The sequence below is a fragment of the Psammomys obesus genome, unplaced genomic scaffold (genome assembly GCF_907164565.1).
Source record: "Psammomys obesus unplaced genomic scaffold, mPsaObe1.curated_primary_1811, whole genome shotgun sequence".
Taxonomy (NCBI): domain Eukaryota; kingdom Metazoa; phylum Chordata; class Mammalia; order Rodentia; family Muridae; genus Psammomys; species Psammomys obesus.
In genome coordinates this window covers 32,227,113-32,247,591 of record NW_026596046.1, presented here as the reverse complement: position 1 = coordinate 32,247,591, position 20,479 = coordinate 32,227,113, and the positions used below count along the sequence as shown (strand labels likewise).

The window sequence follows — 20,479 nt, the reverse complement described above, 5'->3', positions numbered from 1 at the left end:
TTGAGTCTCTCTCTTGTTGAAAATCCGCTCCGCCTCCTTTAGCAAATCCTGGATCGTACTTTCCCTTAAGTTTTTAAGCCTTTTTAATTTTTTTCTGATATCCGGGGCAGACTGCCAGATGAAGGACATGGCCACATTGGTAGCCTGGTTAGGGTCCTCCGGATCATAGGGGGTGTACACATGATAGGCTTCCTTTAGTCGTTCTAGGAAGGCGGAGGGAGACTCCTCTGACCCTTGGGTCACTAACTTAACCTGAGCCAAATTAGTGGGGCGCTTTGCTGCCCCATGGAGACCCGCTATCAGCAACTGGCGATAGAGACGTAAGTGATTCCTACCGTCCTCCGTGGCGAAGTCCCATTCAGGTCGCTCCAAGGGGAGGGCATCGTTGATCTCGTTTGGCAACTGAGTAGGCTGCCCGTTAGCCCCCAGGACGTTCTTACGTGCTTCCAAAAGGACTCGTTGCTTTTCCTCGGTGGTTAGGAGGGCCTGTAACAGCTGCTGACAATCGTCCCAGGTGGGCTGGTGGGTTACTAAAATGGACTCGATTAAAGCGGTGAGTCTAGAAGGGTCCCTAGAGAAAGGGGGATTATTATTTTTCCAGTTATATAGATCCGAAGCGGAAAAAGGCCAGTATTGGAGCTGGCCGTTAGGCCCCGCTCGTAATGGGAGAGCCTGAGATGTGGAATCCAGAGGGGCCTCTCGGCGCCCTCTCAATCGCCCTGCCACCGGGGAAGGAGCTGGTTCCTCCTGAGGTCCGGCCGCGGCGGCTTCTCCCGGCTCTTGGTCGGGGTCTGGGTCCCTATAGGGGGGAGGTTCTTCAGTCAGCAGATCCAACAAGGAGCCATCGTCTGTTGGCAGTACCGGGGGCGTCGGCGTCTTTTTGCCCCCTGGATTACGTCCTTGGGCCTGCTTTGTTACAGCTGGATAGAGGGCAGACTTAGAGGGTGTGGGGACCAACGGAGGAGGTAGGGCAGGGGCAGAGGGAACTGCAGGGGGAACAGCAGGGGGGCTGGGAGTGACAAACGGCTTGACCCATGAGGGTGGTTCCCGGGCCAGGGCTTCCCAAGTAACAATGTAGGGTATCTGGTCCGGGTGGCCGTGTGGCCCTGAATCCATGACTTTCGCCTTAACCTGCAAAATAATGTCTAGGTTAAAGGTGCCATCTCCTGGCCAGCCGACATTAAATGTCGGCCATTCTGAGGAGCAGAAGGTGTCCCATTTTTTTTTCCGGATCTCTACAGAGTGGTTATGAGCGATGTCTCGGGTATCCTTCCAGTGCTGTAGAGTGAGGCTTAAGGGGGTAGTTAGAGACTGTCCCATGGTTTTAAAAAGACTAACACCAAACACAAACCCGACGAACAACAGACAGACAGTAACACAAACGCAGCGCGCGGCACGACTCTGGCGCCAAACCGAAAGCAAAACTTCAGATGGAGACTGCGAAGAGGGTCCGGATCCCTCGTACCCCAGGAGAACCACGTATCCCTTGGACAAGGGCTTCGCCCCGAAAAGTCCAGATTGGGACGTGATCTCAGACAGGCGGGCTCCGAAAAATCGGGCCCCAGACACTCGTGGAACGTCTTCCAGAGTTGCGGGAGAGAAGTCTAGGCCCGTCAGCCTCTTCTCTTTCCGCCTAATACGGAGCGACTCAGCTGAATCGTACAAATTTTGAGAGATAGAACAGGCAATAAACACGTGACGGAATGAAGACAAAAGACACTCTGCTGGCCAGCTTACCTCCCGATGGGTCGGTGGTCCCTGGGTGGGGGTCTCAAATCTCGGTGGGACCTCCAAATGAAAGACTCTGGGTAGAGCCTCTTTAGACGGAGAGACCCCGCTTCCCAGGAATCAGCGAGACCAGCCTTCGGATGCAAGCCGCAAGAGGTTTATTTCGATACACGGGTACCCGGGGCGACAAAGCCTTTTGGAAGACCTGCGCGCCTCTCGGTTGGGGTAACGGGTTTTTATAGGGCTCGGGAGCAAGAAGCACGGTTACAGAAGCGAGAAGCATAGTTACGGGGATCTGATTGGGGGATTTGAACAAAGCCATAGTTAGGTTACGTATTTGAAGCAGGGAAGGCGGGAAAGCAGATGTGAGCTAAGTCACGTAGCCGGTTCAGAGAAGGCGGGAAAGACTCCCGGTTCTTATCTTGGGTGTCCCAATTGTTTCAGGCGCCCAACCGCAGATACCCTGTTGTTGGACACCTGTCCTGCCCTGCCTCTGACCCTGCACTGCTTGTAAAATAGTGTTGCCAGCATTATGCTAGGGCTTTTTATTTTTTCACTCCTAAGATGGTGGAGGCACAAGGCAGGATGTAAGCCATGTGGTCGACATGGCTGCTCTTTAAAAACATTCTATAGACCTATATATCTTTAAAAGAGAGTTGCATCCAAGTTACATGCATATATATACCCACATGAGTTTAATTATAGTTACAAACACACATGCAGACATACATATATATGTCTTAAAGAAGAGTTGGACTTAGATTTTAAATACCATACCCAATAAGCAAATTATAAATCCTTAGATAAGAGTTCACACACACACACACAAGAGCAGAGCGCAAAGAAAGCAGAGAAAAGATTTTTTTTTAAGGTGGGAAGTAGAGCCTCCGAGATAAGATGCTTTGGGAGCTGAGAACAGAGTGTAGATATCTGGGACTCATTTGTCTGTGATTGTGAGAATTTAGAAGTTTGCTATACCAGTTTTTGGCCCTTGAATGTGGCCGTGTTTTGTAATGGAGAGTCCATCGAAGAAAGGGAGGGAAGCATGAGCAGGCCAGCTGCGGGGGGAGGGAAGAGGTGAGCAGCCAGTAAGTCCATGTGGAGAGGCTGAGCCTCGGAGAAGCAGACTCTAAGTAGAACTCGGAACCAAACAGAGAAGTGGTCCACACATAGCTCAGGAGTAGTTTTGAGAAAGCTGCGTGCTTTGGAGCAGCCATTGGGGGGAGCAGGCGTGCATTATAATTTGTGTTTCCATCTAGCTGTGATCCGCTGCAAACAGTATGGTAGAGGGACCAGATGGGAGTGAAAGAGGGTTTAGAGTGTGGAAAAAGGAATAAAGAGGTTTTCGTGTTCCTCTGATCACTTGGGCAGTATCATGAGGCAACTTGAAAGCACCCTGGTGGGTAGCTTGGAGGTCCAAATGGGGAGACTGTTCTCATGGCTGAAGAGAGAAGTGGATCAGTCACAGGCCTGACCTCAAGGCACCCAAAGGGCACAGGGGGACTAGAAATGAGTGGACACAAGCTGGCCAAACAGGTCATCATGCACTCATCAGGAACCTCAACGGGAACCGAGGGCAGGCACCCGAGCAGCACAGTTTCACCTCGTACTAGGATTTTCAACATGCAAGAAAGAGGAAACCATGCTGGTAGAAGAAGGAATCTTACCCAGGGAAAGTCCAAACTAAAGTCAAAGGTCGGCGAAAACAGCCAGCCGTTGTCTCTTATGCCCACCAGTGTTGAATGCCATCAGTCGACCACAAAGCAAATTTGTTGCCGGTTAGCATAAGACAACTGGAGGGCCCACCGAGTTTCTCAGCACCAGTGTTATGATAATGATGAATATGACACCACGCAACATACTTGGTATAAAGGAGGTTTATTGTGGGAAAAGGGGAGGAGGAGAGGAGGGCACTTATGACAGAGGGATAGAGAGAGAGAATAAGAGAAATGGAGACAGAATAAGAGAAAGAAAGAAAGCACAGGGGGGCGGGTGGTTCCTGTTTATCTGGCACACACCTGGATATGGCAGATGATGACATCAGCGGTTACTAGTACCCTGAAACGAGGCAGTGGGCCCACCTGTATGCTAACAGTGACTGCCTCACTAAAGAGATGGCGGTCCGGAACTGAGCGGTAAGCACTGGAAGGATTACACACCCAGATAATGTGAGTGTCGCAAGGTGAGTCAGTAGGGATTAGGAGCCCCTGAGATAGGAGTTGGGAGATGCTGAGCTCCAGACCGCAGCAGTGGCTCTCAGAGACGGAAAACTGGCATCTGAAAGGGAAGGAGAGCGCTGCTTCAGGCAAACCAGGACCAGCTGGTTCTGGGTGGCATATCTCATCCCTGTGGGCTGACCAGATCCAACAGGGCAGGGGCAGTCTGGGGTAGGGAATCTGTGAGGCAACAGGAGAGAAGATGGAAGTCAGGAGAGATGGGGGCCAGGGAGAGGGTTGTCACAAAGTGGCTGAAGATACCTTGGCCAAGTAAAGGCACCAGGCAGATGGGCATGACCAAAACAGAATGTGAGAAGAATCATCCTGCAAGAACGCAGTGGATTGACAGGGTCTTAGTTGGAAAGGAGAGGGTTCCATTCAACCCCACGACAGAAACTGGTGATGGGACCATGGGCCCCAAGTGAGTGGTTAAAACAGAGAAAGCCCCTATGTCCACCAGGAAGATGATGGACTTACCGGCACAGGGAGTGTTCGCCTGAGCTCGACAAGGGTGACAGGGGTCTCCAAGTCTGAGCACCATCAGGCCTCTGCCAGGCCAAGGAGCTCCAAGGCTGTAAGGCTCTAATGTGCCTGTGCTGGTGTGGCTGGGCCTCCATGGCATGGGGCAGAGAACAAGCCCACACGGGGTCATTCTCACCTCCAGGGGTCAAGCTGTGAGCAGGCAGGGCATGGCTTGCTGGGCTGCCAAGGGCTGGGACAGCCCAGGACTTTCCTGGCTGCATTTGAAGCAAGCCTCTGTCAGAGCTGACTTGGGCTGGACCCTGGTGGGATGGGATGGTTCCATGCTCTGCGTCCTCCTTCAGGGCATCCAGTGCCCCTGCACACCAGGCTGGGAAGGATAAAGCAGAGCCAGAATGGAAAAGTTCAAAGGATCCCGGTCTGAATGGGAGTGCCAGGGCAGAGGAAGCGGGGAGAAAGCCGCCTCCTAGGTTTTCAGTGTTACAGCTCTTGGGGTTCACGTCTTTGCTTCAGAGTGTCCAGTTACTGGGGTGTGCAGGCAGCAGACTGGAAGGAACAAAGCCTAGCTGGACAGGCAGGTCCTCCCAGGATCCCAGTCAGGTGGTAAATGCCGGGAAGAGAGAAAGTCTCCTCTTGAAACAGCTCTTCAAGTGTCAACAGCCTTTTAGCTCAAAGCTCTCCTGGTAACGCAGCAACTCTTAGACAATATTCCGTGAAACAGCTTGTGCATTTTCCTCTGGGTGAACAAGGATTTATGAACCTTGGGGAGAGGAAAGGGATTTTCAGGGTGGGTGCATATCATTGGCTGTGTCTGAGATTGTGGTGCTCCTTAATTTACACGGAGAGGAATTCCAGGTGCTAGGCTACGTGTCTACTGTAGGAACCGGGGTCCAGGAGGGGATGAGAGCAAGAGAGTGACCAACCCTGGAGGGACACAGACTCCAGAGATGGGTGGTGTGGTGGCTTAGAGACAGACAGAAAGAAACTGTTGCGTGCAGCAGCTTGGAGGAGACTGCTTGCTGTGTCTGCTCTTGAGGAAGATTGGTATAGCCCTAAAAGAACCCATTGACCCTAAACAGCCAGGAGAAGTAAAAGGGTCTGCATCTCCCCTCCCCACTAACCTCTCTCCTACTTAGGGTTGGGGTATTGGAAGGGAGGTAGAGACCTAAACACCCCAAATAAAATAGTATAAAAACGAGAGCTACAAAGCACAATCTGTACTCTTAATTCAGAATATGCATCTTTAACTAGTAAGTGACACTTGACATCAATGCCTCTAGTCCTATTTTGTTGCTCCATAACTGAAGCCTCATCTTTCCACCATGTTAGCTGCTATGAGTTCAGCCCCTCACCGACCACTCAGACACCAGATTCCACTCAACAGAGGTTTATTGAACACTAAACAGAAACTAATCGGTCAGGGCTTGGGAGTCAGACTATGAGGTTGGTCTGCTCCTAAGGCAGGGTTTTTTTTTATACAAAACAACAAACAAACAAACAAACAAACAAAACCAGGTAACAAAACTGTAACCAGGTGAAGGAAAGAAACTGCAACTAGGTAACAACCAGGTAACAAAAATGCAACCAAGTATCCAGATGTAGGACGCAACATCACATCATTTTGACTAGCTAGACTGACCTTTAACTTGATTGGTTCTGAGACCGGGGGACTTCATGGAGTGTCCAGGTAACAAAGTATACAAAGTTTGAGAAATGAAACCATAGAGACATAATCAAAATTGAGACTTGGAGGCAAAATGGCTTCTGATGTCCTAAAGGCTATAGCAGGTGTTAACAGAGGAGCCATAGTTACGCTACGAAATAAAGTAGATCTGAACAGAGGGCCTGTAGAATTTAAGCAGATTACAACATTAGCCATTGTAGTTGAGGGCCAGGCTCTAAGATAGCCAACATCAAATCTCTATAATCTTTTGGAAATATGTGATTTTTGTGTGGCTCAGTTATTAATATCTGTCTTACATGAAGCCATAGGACATTACTGCTTTAATCTCTGTAAGTCTAGCAACTCTATGGGCTGCCATCCAAATTTCTCAAGCCCCTGTGGATTGCTCCCATTGAAAACTAATTCTCTTATTGTAGCTGGAAAAATCATTGCGGGTCTGGACTGCCATTTCACAATCTTCGTCTAAAGTAGCTCTATAGGCTTTAGATTGGATACAACTAAAGATTCTTTTATTTGACATGATTAATTTTTGTTCTTTTGCATGTAACAGGATTTTTTTCAGCCCTCTCCTCATCTAAATCTTCTCTATTATGATATTTCTTAAAGAGGATAAATAAAATTGTAATCATTTATTATAATTATAAAAATATAATTATTTCGATGCCGATATTTGTAACAAAACTATATGGGATCAAAATGCCCTCTGCCATTGCAGTCTCCATTTTTTAACATAGAAAATACTTTCTTTTTAATCTCTCTAACTCCTTTCTTTGGAGACTTCACTTTAATATTTAAACTTAATATTTGTTTCTCTTTCACTGTTTTCAAACTTAATACATTCAGAGGATTGGGACGGCAGTTTCTCAGTCACACCTGGGCTCTGGAAGGTGTTCCTTCTGTGCCTCACCTTGGCTTGTGTTGCTGGCGGCTGGCTGCGGCTGCGCTCCCTCTGGTTGGTCCAGCAGGCTTACCCTACTGACTCTGTTCTCTGCTGGCTCTTTCTGCAGCCACTGTGGGCCAGCCCGTGAGAATCCTCTCTACCCTCGGAGCTTCTACACGGCTGTAGGATTTCACCCACAGACACCTGCCGGCAGCTGCCCAGCCCACTCCGGCTCTGGGAAGGTGTTTGTCAGCAGTGACGTCAAGCTCCTGGTTATGGTACCGCATGATCACCTGAGCGTCTTCTCAGGGAAGGTGCGGCTGAAAGCAGAGAGCTGCGGCATTCTGGTGAGGTAATGCATGGCTCTGCTGAGCTGCCTTCATAGAGAAAGCAACCCTTTGGGCTGTCATCCAAACAACTTCAGTCAGGGAATCAACTTTACCCCTACCTTCATGCACAAGAGCAGAAGCATAGAATGAGCTCAAAGGTGTCCCACAAAGAAAGGGCAATTTCTAGACTGAAGTAAGACTTGTAACTCTGAAAGTAGGGCTAGAATAGTGGAACAGCTAGAAGATAGTGGAGCAGTTTCAATATGAGGAAATAACCTGATTATACATTGAAAGTCAGTATATAAATTTGCCTTTAAGCCCCTCAAAAACATTAACTATTGTTCTGGAAAATCATTTAGAATTTTTAAGTAATAAAACATCCCAATGTATCACACTGCTATAGAGCCTGACAGCACAGCAGAGCAGCAGCAAATCCCATAGGCCCCATAGTTTCTTTTTATGTTTTTCAGAAGAGCTTGGGGAATGGCTTATGGACAAGCACTGTGGGTGAAGCTACTAAGAATTGTAATAGTAGCCAGGCTCAGTGGCTTACAAGTGTTATTCCAACACTCAGAGAAGCTGAAGCAAGTGGATCTCTGTGAGTTAGAGGCCAGCCTGGTCTACAAAGGGAGTCCAGGATAGCCAAGGCTACCCAGAGAAACCCTGTCTCAAAAACAAACAAAAAAAACCAAACCTATGATAATTTGTTGTCTCCCTCTCCAAGTCAAGTTCATTTCCAAAAGTTAACTTCTTTCCTGATCTATCACCATCCTCTCTTGAGCTGTCTTTCTTAGGCTTCTCTATCATGGGGTAAACATTCTTAGACCCTGAAGAGACAATAACTAAGGAGTTCCCTCATGAGTCCAGGAAGCTGGGGGCTCTGGAGCAAGTAGGAGCTCTGTTTCATCTGCTAATGCTTGCACACTCTAATAGCAAACACTGTAAGGGCCCTGTCCTTTCCTCCTTTCTCTGTAAAGCAGTTCTTAATATCTATTCCTACTGCCTCCATGTTTCTACATCTAAAATTCCCTGGCCTGGAGACCAGGAGCCGACAGCACAGAACTGGAGAAAAACAGTCCGCTGACTAGTGCTAACCTTAATGCCTTCCTTCTTAGGAGTATGCTTGACAACATCAGTAAAGAACCACCTATCTCTAGATTGACCTTCTCTCCTCCTGAGGGATACACAGGAGATTCAGCTCCAATTACACACCCTTCCTAACCTGGACTCCTAGTCCGAGGCATCTGCAGCACCCCAGGTGAGAATCCTATCTATGTCAAAAGCTTACCTTCCTCAGGCCCCTGTTCAGGCTCCAAAATGTCAAAGGCCGGTCTTGACATCCAGGGTAAACTGAGGTGGGATGTAGAGTCAGCAGCAGGGTCAGTACTGTGTAACTGGTGAGAGGCTCTGAACTCTTTGGGGTCCTGAATTCTTTTAACTCTTCAGAGGCCATTGAGAAAGAAAACGGAAAAGAAGAATCACATACTCACACATGTACACACACTTGATGGATGAAGGAAATCAGGCCCCAACCACCTTTTATTTTTCTCTTGTTCTTTTTATACCCTCTAAAGCAAAGCTGTCTATGTAAGAAGAAAAACTGCCTGACAGTCATAAAAGCAATTATTACAAAATCAGGTAAATTTGTTACACAAGAGGGAATTACAGCAGGATTATTGATAACATGTTTTTTTCACTAGAACTCATACCTAGCTAAACATTCTTTATCTATTTCTTCATTCCACAATGTAAGTTCAAAGCAATGGTTTTTCATGTACTAGATTAACAAGGCTTAAGGTTAACAAAGTTTGAGGAGTTACAACAGGACTTACTATTTACATGTTTTTCCGTTATTGTATCTAACTAAACATTTAGCTGTCTTTCATTCCATAAGTTCATTGAACATTCAAAGCAATTGTTTTTTATGCCACAGGTTAACAAGGTATAAATAGAGCAAGCCTAGAGTAGCAAGTTTCTTTCCTGTGCTGGCTGGTTACAATCTGCGTTTACCAAGAAGTCTTGTATAGCTGAATTAGCTTTCATCCATTCTCTGTTTTTATACTCAAAATAGAATTTCTCATTTATTGTTTATGGTTTTTCTTATCGTGATGCATATGAAAATCTGTGATCTTATCCCTGGGCCTAACCTAGAGTAAATGTTTTCTTTGATGATAAATCTGCCTGTAGCCTATTTTTCTCCCTAGTGCAATTTACATGCTTATAATGCATGAAAACTCAATGGATTCCTTTTCAAACCTGTGCAGCCTTTGCTATTCTACTTTTTTTTTTTTTTTTGCTATTCTACTTTTGATTCTAACTTCAAACTTTCTATCAATTATCTTAACTTTTAACTTATTTAAAGTACTTGAATCAAATCAGGAATTGTATAAAATCATTATCAGGAATTATAAAATCATCAATTCACCTAGACAACTATTTCATGAAAGTACATCTTAATGTTGATCTGGAGGAAATTTGCCCAACAGAGTGGGTTAACTCGGGAAGCAATCACATCAGACTATAGGCAGTGAGGGTCTCCCTTCACCCAATCACACCATGCCAGATATATGAGGAATACAGAAATGACAAGCATGACAAGACGCAGCAGCAGCAGGAAGCAATCCAAAGACAAAGTCTGTCAGGTCATGCCTGTCCTAAGTACAGGCATCATAGCCATGCAAAATGGTGGCCGTCTCCAGGAAGCTCACCTGCTCACTGCGGTTCTTCCTGAATGGCGCCTGCCACATCATATTATCTGAATTAGTGGCTTCCTGAACACATTCCTCTTTCCCAGGGGTGAAAGTGAATGCAAGAATGACATAGAGGTCATGCCAAGTAAGGATGCAGGCTTGGGGAAGATAATGGACTTCTTTAATATAAGAAAGGGGGTTGGAGGGGCTGGAGAGATGGCTCAGCAGTTAAGAGCACTAGCTGCTCTTCCAGAGGACCTGAGTTCAATTCTCAGCACCCACGTGGTGGCTCACAACTATCTGTAATGGAATCTACTCTCTTCTAGTATGTATGAAAACAGAGCATTCATATACATAAAATAAACAAATCAGAAGAAGAAGAGGAAGAAGGAGGAAGAGGAGGAGGAGGAGGAGGAGGAGGAGGAGGAGGAGGAGGAGGAGGAGGGAAGTTGGCAGAAAAGAACTCAGGCACTTTTTGATCTGGTATAGGTCCTGGAGGGAAAGAAGGAAATACACCTGAGCACTTCCCTCAGCCGGAGCCCTATCTTTCATTCATAGAGGGGCTCAAACAACCGGGCAAGAGGAAGTATGGGAACTGACCAGAAAAGAAATGGGTAGGGGGACGGGTGGGGGGAGGGAGGAATTGGTGACAGGGAGTGGTGGATAGAAGTGAGCCAGAAGGGGCTGTTGTGGTTGTGTGGCCACAATGAGAGGCCACAATCGATGCCTCAAGGGGTTTAGGCCAGTAGGAAGATAGAGACCAGGAAAATCAGAGAGGGGAGGTCTGGGATTTTGGAGAGGATGGGACAGAAGAAGGGGAGGAGAAAGGCAGGTAAGAAGGGGGTGGTTGGGAGTTAGAGGTTGACAGGAAGGCGGAAGAGCCAGAGTTTCTGGAGGCTCAGTCAACAGATCTCAGGTTCAGGGTCCAAGTACTGGAGGCAAGGGAGTCTACTCATGTGACAGTCCTTGCTAGGAGGACCTGAGCCATGGAGCAGTGGCTGCAGTTGGAGGGACAAGAGTGCAGTTCCCAAAAAGCCTGGACAGAAAGGGGCTCAGACCATTGCCCAGTGCAGTGGAAAAATTTTTTTCCAGATGGCAAAGGATATTGCAATCGAAAGTGCCCCCTGGGGGCCAGTATGACTGTCTAAATCATATCGGGCCCAGGCCCTAGATAAGTAAAAAACCAAGCACTTTCGCTTTATGGTCTGGGAAAGCTCCAATGTAGATAAATTTTGGTCAGACAGCACAGGGGTATCTGAGGGTCGGGTTTAGTCTTGGTGTTGGCAGTCCTTAAAGGCTAAGCAGGAGACCAAAGACCAAGGTGAGGCATCTGCCTTGAAGGGCTGGGTGGACAGTGAGAGGGAGTGGCCTCAGATGGGATGTCTCCTGATCCATTGAGGAACCCCAGTCACAGAAGAAACAGAAGAGCTCATCCCGGCACAGCAGTGACTCAGAATGGGTGCTAGAAAGCAGGCAACTTACACCTGACTGAAAGATGATCGCATCAAATCCGAAGCAGCGAGAGGAGCAATCCCCGAGTGTGCAGGGGCGCAACTCCTCCCCGGTTTCTGCACCAGATGAGACGCTCGGAGGCAATGCTTCGTGACCAGATCAGACTAAATTGGCAAAACTCACACTCATTGGCAAGCTCAGGTTTATTGGTGCAGCTCTTAAGCAAGGTTCACCAGTCCCAGAGCACAGAACCAAAGAGGTTGCCACAGGACCCAAGCTGGATGGTTCTTAGGGTCCTGGGAAAGGGTGACATGTCAGGCAAGACCTGGCTTTTTACCATACAAGTCCCTGTTTTGAGTGCCTGGTGGTTGTTTAGAAGGGCACCACCTGGAGCTTAGTTTTGGCGCCGTTCAAATAATGTGGGCTTTACAATGTGGGCAGTGCTGTAGTGAGCAGGAGCTTGAATCCCAGCCGAGCAATAACCGCTGGCATCGCTGCTGGAACAGCAGGACTGACTACTTTCCTAGCTGTTTACCATCAGTTTTCCCGTTAGTTCATCCAGGATCTTATCCTCCAGGGCCAAACAGACCGACTGGCCGCTGTAGTGCTACAAAACCAATGAGGATTAGATTTGCTAACAGCAAAGAGTGGTGGCCTTTGTTTTCTTCCTCAGGGAGTGCTGCTTCTGTGCCAGCCAGTCAGGTACAGTAAAAGACAAGTTCTGACAATCCAGACTCATTTACAGAAACGTAAGAAACAGCTAGTGGGTCACTGACAGTCTAATATAGAATTAGATACTAACCCCCTTCTCCTGTTCTTAATCCTACAAGCTGCACCCTGCCCTATAAACTTCTTATCTAGATTTCCTCAACAACAGAGTCAAAAGATTGTTCACCAGACTTATAATCAGTTGCTATTACAAGGTTATTGACCCCTAGCTACTGAGCCAGGGCCTTCAACACCTAATCATACCCTGACTATGAAGCTCAAGCTTGCTTCAAAGACTTCCGGCATTCAGCAGGAACTAGTCTAAAGATAACGTAGCCCCCCTTTTTCTGACCCCTGATTGTTTATCAATAGTAAACAAAAATGTGGGGGATATTACCTATTCACACCAACTCAAGCAGCTGGGAAGGATTTCCCTGCTGTGGACTGTTCCTCCCTTTATAAACTTCTTATGCTTTGTAAACTCTGTAAACCCTCAAGGCATGCAAGTAGCCACTAGCCCCCACCACCCCCAGACACACATGCACACACACAGACAGACAGACAGACACAGACACACACACACACATACACACCTGAGGCACTCTAGTGGCCAAGCCCTGCCCCAGACTTCCCTAAGGTAACTAATGGCTGTTTCCCAGCCCTGGAATGGGAAAATGGCCAGGCTTCACCCTACAGGAAAAAAAAAAATCTCACTAATCCCTGAGTTTGCCCCAAAGTCAGGCCACATAATCCCTCCAATCCCAGGCCACCTTGGAAAGCTCCAACCGCAGGAAACCCTATATAAACCCATGTTCTACCCAGTTCTCTGCTGCTTCTCTCTTGAGCAGAGGCAGCCACACTCCTGGTTTTTTCCCTCCCAATAAATCTCTTGTGTGAGTTTTGTTGTGCAGTGTGACTTTATTGTACTCTGTGGCTCCTGATTGCCAGGATACCATTCTCATCTGAGCTGTAGTGCTTACAGTCCTGCAGATAGGAAACAGTCTGTATGCCTTTCAAAATAAATGAGTATGTGAGTAAATAAAGCACTGGCTTCAACAACACATAATAAAATTGGAATGAACTGAGTTTAACATGTCCTCTGCAAAGATGACACATGCAAATGTATGAAGCATTCCATGTTTTAAAAGCAGCACCTAAGCCAAAGGTTGCGAAGGTTTCCGCTTCTTGATTGGTGGAAAATACTAGGTGAGATCCTTGTGTGTGTGTGGGGGGGGGGGGTCTGTGGGGTAGAAGCCAGAGGTCTTCTTGAGTGTCTTCTTCAATCACTTCTACCTTCCTTCTCGAGACAATTCTCCCACTAACCTCTGAACTTGGTCCTGATTTGACTAGACTGACCGTGAGTCCCAGTGGTTGCATTAGAGGTGTGCTTTGACACGGCCAGTACTCCTGGGTGCTGGGTGTGAGTTCAGGCCCTAATGCTTACCCCTGAGTCCTTAGAAAGGAGACCCAAAGTCATTTTCTGGCCTCCACATACATGTACATACACACATTAAAAACGTGTAGACGAGAGTAAGGAAATGGCTCAGTCAGGAATGTACCTGCTGCACATACCTCAGCGCCCATGTGAAAGCCAGGTAGAGGTGTGGATCAGTTTCCTTAGCACGAGGGAGTCGGAGAAAAACAGATCTATAGAGCTTATTGGGCAGTCAGCCTAGTCAAATGAAAGCTCCAAGGCTAGTGAGAGTACCTGTCTCAACACCACCTAGAGAATGATAAAGACACCACACATTGACCTTACACACACACACACACACACACACAAATACACATGCACAACCTTTGTAAAAAGCCATGCTGAATGAACACTATAGGAGGAATGTCATTTACATACCAAGGCTATAAAGTAACCTTAATCACCAGAGATTGGCAGCTGGAACTGCCGTGAACCCAAGTAAACAGTGAAGTAACCCTTCTCTTCCACTAGCTTCTGTTTCTGCCCCCACATATCTGTGAGGGAGCTTGCCACCCTGGTCCACACCTTCGATTCTCTTGTCATTCCATCACAAACATGGGAGACTGTTATATCACCCTGAAATAACTCCAAGAATGGAGGGATGTACTAGTTTTATTACCCAGTTATATAAAGTAAATCTGCTCCTAGCCTCTCAGCGTATTTGTAAACATCCTCAAACAAAGCTGTCAGTACCATTTGCTTAGAAATGCCAGAATGTCTCCCAACAGTTTGTTACAGTTAGCAGAGCTAACTGATTTCCAGTGAAATAAAATCTGCTACCAAAGAGTGCTTATGGGATGGAGAGGTAGCTGTTAGTAGAATGTCTGTCTGTCATGCATGAAGCGCGGGGTTCAATGCTCAGCATCCCCAAAGGAATCAGCTGTGGTGGCACATTCCTATAATACCAGCATTTGAGAGGAGGAAGCCAGAGAACACGGAGTTCAAGGCCATCCTCAGCTACATAGCAAGTTTGAGGCCAGCCTATAAACTACACAAAACTTTGTTTTTTAAAAAAGAGTCCTCTGCAAAATGATGCCCTATCAGGAGTTAAGCATTGGCCTTTGCTATGGACAGGTTAGACATATATCAGTGACGAGATTAGCTTTGATGAGAAGTCCATACTGTAGAGTCCCTCCCCAGCCTCCAACCCTGCCTTTGTGGCATTTTGCTCATTCATTACTCAATTAAACAAGTATGCAAGGAGCTGGTCCGAAGGACTGACACCCATAGATTGGACCATTGTGTCCATTTAATTATTTAGAACCCTTGCTAGAATGGATGCCCTCTGGTGGACATGCACAGGAGGCAATATTTTCACCCAGGGCTACTTGTCACCAGTCTCTTTCTCTTGACTTGTGACTTATATGACTCAGATGTTGCTTGTCCACCACAGATTCGTGTGTTGGAACACTTGGTCCCTAAAACACCTAGTGAGCTGTTTTGAGGTGTAGAACCTTTAGGAAGCCTGATCAGAGGAAATTAAAGGGGAGCCAGGTTGAATGGCCTGACTCTACCCCAATCTGTTTCCTGGCTGCCGGAATCTACTTCTCTATCCCAAAAGCACTCTCTCAGCCATAGCCTCCCACTGAACTCACTGCCATGGTAGACTAAATCTTTCCATTCTCCAACCCAGCTAAAACAACCCCCTCTTCCCTTAAATTGCTTCTTGCCAAGTGTCTGGTTACAGTGATGAGAAAAAGAACCAATCCTGGCCAACCCGGAACAGGACTGAGTCTGCTGTGTCTTAGGACCAGAAAGGGCAGAGAAGAGAAAGTGCTGGAAGACAGGGAAGGATGGAGAAAATTAGAACTGAAAAGATGGATGCTCTAGGGCAGCAGTGTACATCTGAAAACTTGGTGTAATGTATTGAACTGGGATGTTGCCAGGAGGGCAGACTTAAGAGGTTTTACCCTCTGCATGTTTTCCTTTCATTATGGCAGCCATGTTTAGCACTGTCTTAAGTCTTCATCTTCTGCTCTGCCATTTTTCTGAATTAGTCCAAGCAGATATGCAAAGCCTTACACATAAATGAAGCATACTATCTTGAACATTGGGTCTTGTTTGCTTGTTTATTGTCTTTTTGGAGGTGTTTGTTTGGTTTGGTTTTTTAAGACAAGGTTTCTCTGTGCAACAGCTTTGGATGTCCTGGAACTCACTTTGTAGACCAGGCTAGCCTTGAACACACAAAGGTACACCTGCCCCCGCCTCCTGAATGCTGGGATTAAAGGCAAGCACCACCATTGCTCAGCTATTTTGAACATTGTTAATATTTTTACTGTTTTTCTGTTAAGAAAAAAGGAGAAGGCAGTGTCTTGAATTAAATGAGTATTTATTCCTCCAATAATTTTAAACCATCTAAAAGGATAACTACAACCTGTATAATATTGCATTATATAGGCATAACATAGTAACTTATTTCCAAATTTATTTTAATGTGACTTAATTTGATCCTCTGTACTAATTTCCTGATGCTCCCATAGTGAGTGACCACCAGTTTGGTGGCTTAAAACCGTGTAATTATATTCTTTCATAGTTGTGTGTGTGTGTACTTGTGTGGAGATCAGAGGACGGGTCTTCGGGTTTGAACTAAGGTCATTAGGCGTGGCAGTAAGTGCTTGTACCCACTGAACAATTTTGCTGACCTTTGTAGTTGTGTGTCATAGAACTTCACAATGAAAATGTTGATTAAACTTTGTCCCAACAAGGATTTTTAAGGACAATCTGTTTCTTGCCTCATCCCATTTCTGGTGGCTACTTCAGCATTCCCAGGTTTGTGACCTTTCTCTCACCACACACATAAGGACTTAGGACAGGGAGAGAAAAAAACTCACTTCCCTCAATGTCTTTCATTTACTTTTTTAAGATTTATTTTGTCTGTGTGAGTGTGTGCCACATGTGTTAAGGCATCCTCAGAGGACAGAAGATGCTAAACTTCTAGGCTTTTGGGAGCTGCCTAACATGGGAACTGAACTGAGGTCCCTTGCCAGAGCAGTGTGGTCCCTTGACTGCGGAGCTATCTCTCCAGCCTTCTGTGTCTCTTTTATGAATATGCTGTCTTTTGATTGAGGATCTGTCTACATAATCCAGGATGATTTGCATTATAAGATATTTACTTTAATTACTTCCACCATTCTTCCAAATATGACAACATTTACAGGTTCCAGAATTGAAATTAAGAGGTGAGCATGTCATTTAGAGGACCACTATTCACCATACTACACTCTCACAACAATGTTCTGAATCCGCTTTTTGTTGTTGTTGTTGTTATTTAAACTTACTGTTTTTTGTTCTTATGTATCTGAGTATCCTGCCTACCTGTATGTCCGTGCACCGTGTGTGCACCTGGTGTCCACAGAGGCCAGAAGAGGGCATCAGATCCTCTGGAACTGGAGTTACAGATGGTTGTTTGCTGCCCTATAGCGTCTGGGACCCAAACAGGCCCCCTGGGAGCACAGCAAGTACTCTAATATGCTGAGCCATTTCCCTGGCCCCAGGAAATTTTTATTGAGGATGATTGGAGAAAAGTAGGAAATTAAGGAAAAGTGAAGGAGAGCCCTAAGATTCAATAACAAAAGGGAAGTAAAGCTCTCAGCACCAAAGAGAGGGGGCCTGAGCTGGTTGCCAAGGTAGGCTGGTCAGTTGAAAGACCCGACATTCTATGCATGTCCTCCTGGTCCAATCACAGTGTTGGTATGTTCCTTGCCCCCTCTGTCCATCTCTGACTCTGGCTTTGTTAGCTGATGGCTGTGACTGTCTTCTCCCTGGCATACGTGTGACTGACTGGGTTGCCACCTCAAACCTCGCAGCTACCTCAAATGCTGTTACTTACAGTAAGCACACACTATTCACAGACCCCAGAAAGTAGCTCTGGTTGTCCTTAGTCTTCTTAATTAACTTTTTGTCCAGGGGATGGTCTCGTGCAGCAGCTCTCAACCTGATCGGCGGGCCTCTCTCTCTGAAAACAGTTAGGTTGTCATTCAAAATGGTAGCAAAAATGCAGTGATGATGTAGCAACAAAAATAATTCTATGGTTGGGGATCACCATAACCTGAGGAATTGTCCTAAAGGATGGCAGCAACAGGAAGACTGAGAACCACCAGTCTAGTGTCGCCTCTCTGAAATGGGTAGAGGCCTTCTGAGGAGCTATCTGTTAGAATTAGCTACAGTAAAAGCAAAACTATGTAAAAGGGCAGTGGTGCTTAGCATGTTTTCCCAGATTTGGGGATGCAGGGATCCCCATGCGCCTCATGGAAGCTAGGCGGCCTACCCACCAACACTGGCTTTGGTTCTCAGAGCCTGAAAGTCTGTCTCTGCTAAGGTCCGCTTAGCTCTCCCACACCCAGCTGGGAGCTTCTTTGTCTCTCACTCTTAGGGATCCTGGCCTTGCTGTTCTAACTCTAATGTCCATTCTGACCATGATTTTTGTGAGTCACTTGTAGTTTTCACCCTGACCCCTTTCCCTTACTACCTCCAGGAGGCCAGCTACTGTATCAATAACACCTCACTTCAGCAAGGACTCCAAAGAGGGCTGGAGAGATGGCTCAGAGGTTAAGGGCACTGGCTGTTCTTCCAAAGGTCCTGAGTTCAATTCCTAGCAACCACATGGTAGCTCACCAACCATCTGTAATGAGATTTGTGCCCTTTGTAGAGTGCTGGCCTACATGCAGACAGAACACTGTATACATAATACATAAATAAATCTTAAAAAAAAAAAAAAAAACTCCAAACATAGGCGTATTTGGTATTTGAACTTGTCCCACACCTCAGTGATGCTTGGGGGTTTTGTTGTCGTTGTGTGTTGTTTTATTTATTTTGTGTGTGTGAGTGTATGTGCACCACATGCATTCAAAGCCCGTGGAGGCCAGAAAGGGTGTCAGATCCCCAGGAACTGAAGTTACAGACAGTTGTGAGCCACCCAGGGTGGGTGCTGGGAACTGAACCTGAGTCCTCTGGAAGAGCAAAGTGCTCCTAACTGCTGAGCCGTCTCTCCAGCCCTGGGTTTTGTTTTTATAAATGGTTTTTCCTCACTGTTTAGATATCTCCTGTTGAGATTACTTCAAGTCCACTGTTGAGGAAGAAAAGGATTTGAAGTATTTCATCTGCTCTTAATCTCACTTAGAGTGTTTTTAAAGTTTTGTTTTGGTTTTACTTTTTTTTGTGTGTGAGATGAGATCTTATCACATTTCCCTTGAACTCAGAATTCTCCTGCCCCTTTCTTTAAAAAGAGGTACAAAACATAACAGCCAGCTCAGTAATTTTTTTTAATAGCCCTGTAACTGCAAGGACAAATCTTTGCTATCTTTCACTGTTCTGTCTATACTTTTTAAAATATTGTTTCATATATTTTGTCCAAGTTTTTCATTGTTTTAAGTAAAGGGGTAAATCTGGTTCCTGCTGCCTAAGGGAGATGGGGCAGTCAGAGAAAGATGGCTACGTAGTTAAGAGCGCTGAGCGTGGCTGTGTGTGCCTGGACCCCAGCACTGGGGGGCAGAGACAGGTGGATCCTAGGAGCTCACTCACCAGGATCCTAGCTCAAACAGGAAGTTTCCAGTTCAGTGAGAGACCCCAGTTTGTATAAGACGTGTACCCCAGAGTCTCGGGCATTTGAACACTTGAACTCTGTGGGCAGGGCTATTGGGGACATTTAGGTGGTGAAGCTCTGATGGAGGAATTAGGTCACTAGAGATGGGCTCTGACATTTAAATCCTCCTGCCATTTTCAGTTCACTTTCTTTGCTTTGTACTTAGGGTTCAAGATGTGAGCCCTCAGCTGCCATCATGTACTTATTATAGACTCCAAACTTCTGGAACCAAAAGCCAAACTAAACCACCTGGACCCTCACGGGCACACCCTGCACTCCCGTGTGCACACACTACACACACACAAGTCCCTGGAGATACTAGAGTTACTTTGACATGCTGCTCTTTGTACTGATTCATCCAAGTTCTTTTATTTTGTTACTCTTGGTTTGATTCTTTTTAAGATCAAGGTGGGTGACCTGGAACTCATTACATAGCACAAACTGGCCTCAAACTCAAAATTCTTCTGTCTCCATGCTTCTTCAGTGCTGGAGAAGGCATATGATGCCAGACTGGCTCGGGAGTATTTATTTTCTTAAGGATAAGGCACTAAACACGTGGTTGAGGGCTGGTGGGATGCCCACCTGGGAAGAGTGCCTCCAGTCATGCTTAATGACCTGAGCTGGATCTCTGGAACCACATAGTAAAAGGAGTGAGCAGACTCCTGCACGCTGTCCTCTGACCTTCACACACCCATGCCATGGTGTGTGTGCGTGCACACACGAATAAAATATGGAATCAATAAAAACACCTGATTGGTACTTTTGAGTAACTATGGCAGAGATTGCAGATTGCATTACCACATCCATTTTCTTTCCTTTTTTTTTTTTTTTTTTTTTTTTCTTTTTAAGAGTACAATTGTAAAGCCAGACAGTGGTTCAAGCCTGTAATTTCAGCATATGAAGGGCTAAGACAGGAGTATTCCTATGATAGGGTTAATGCGTTCCAGGCCAGTCTGGGCTACAGAGAGGGACTCTGTCTCAAAAACAAACAGAGAAACAACAACAAAACCAAATAAAAAGACTGCAGTTGTGCCGGAGATGGCACTGTAAACACATATGCAATTATTTTAAATTCTGTCTTGCATACTTTGTATGTGTATGGGAATTTGACATTCTAGGAATTAAAATTGTGGAGAGCTGCTTGTTTTCACTTTGGCCTTCACCTGGAGACAGGGATAGGCAGGATGTTTTGCCAAATTCATTTCCTTTTGTTTGTGTGAGGATCACACAGACAAGTGGTTGAGGTAAATACATTTG

At 46.1% G+C, this 20,479-nt stretch overlaps 1 protein-coding gene across 1 annotated transcript in view; it reads right to left on the bottom strand.

Moving 5' to 3' along the window:
• Window positions 1–1,320, bottom strand: part of LOC129688624 (uncharacterized) — a 5,027-nt gene extending 3,707 nt beyond the window's left edge. The window contains 1 exon segment of the mRNA XM_055623566.1: window positions 2–1,320. Within this exon segment, the coding sequence (XP_055479541.1) occupies window positions 2–1,320 (1,319 nt within the window).
• Between the last annotated feature and the right edge of the window lie 19,159 nt (window positions 1,321–20,479).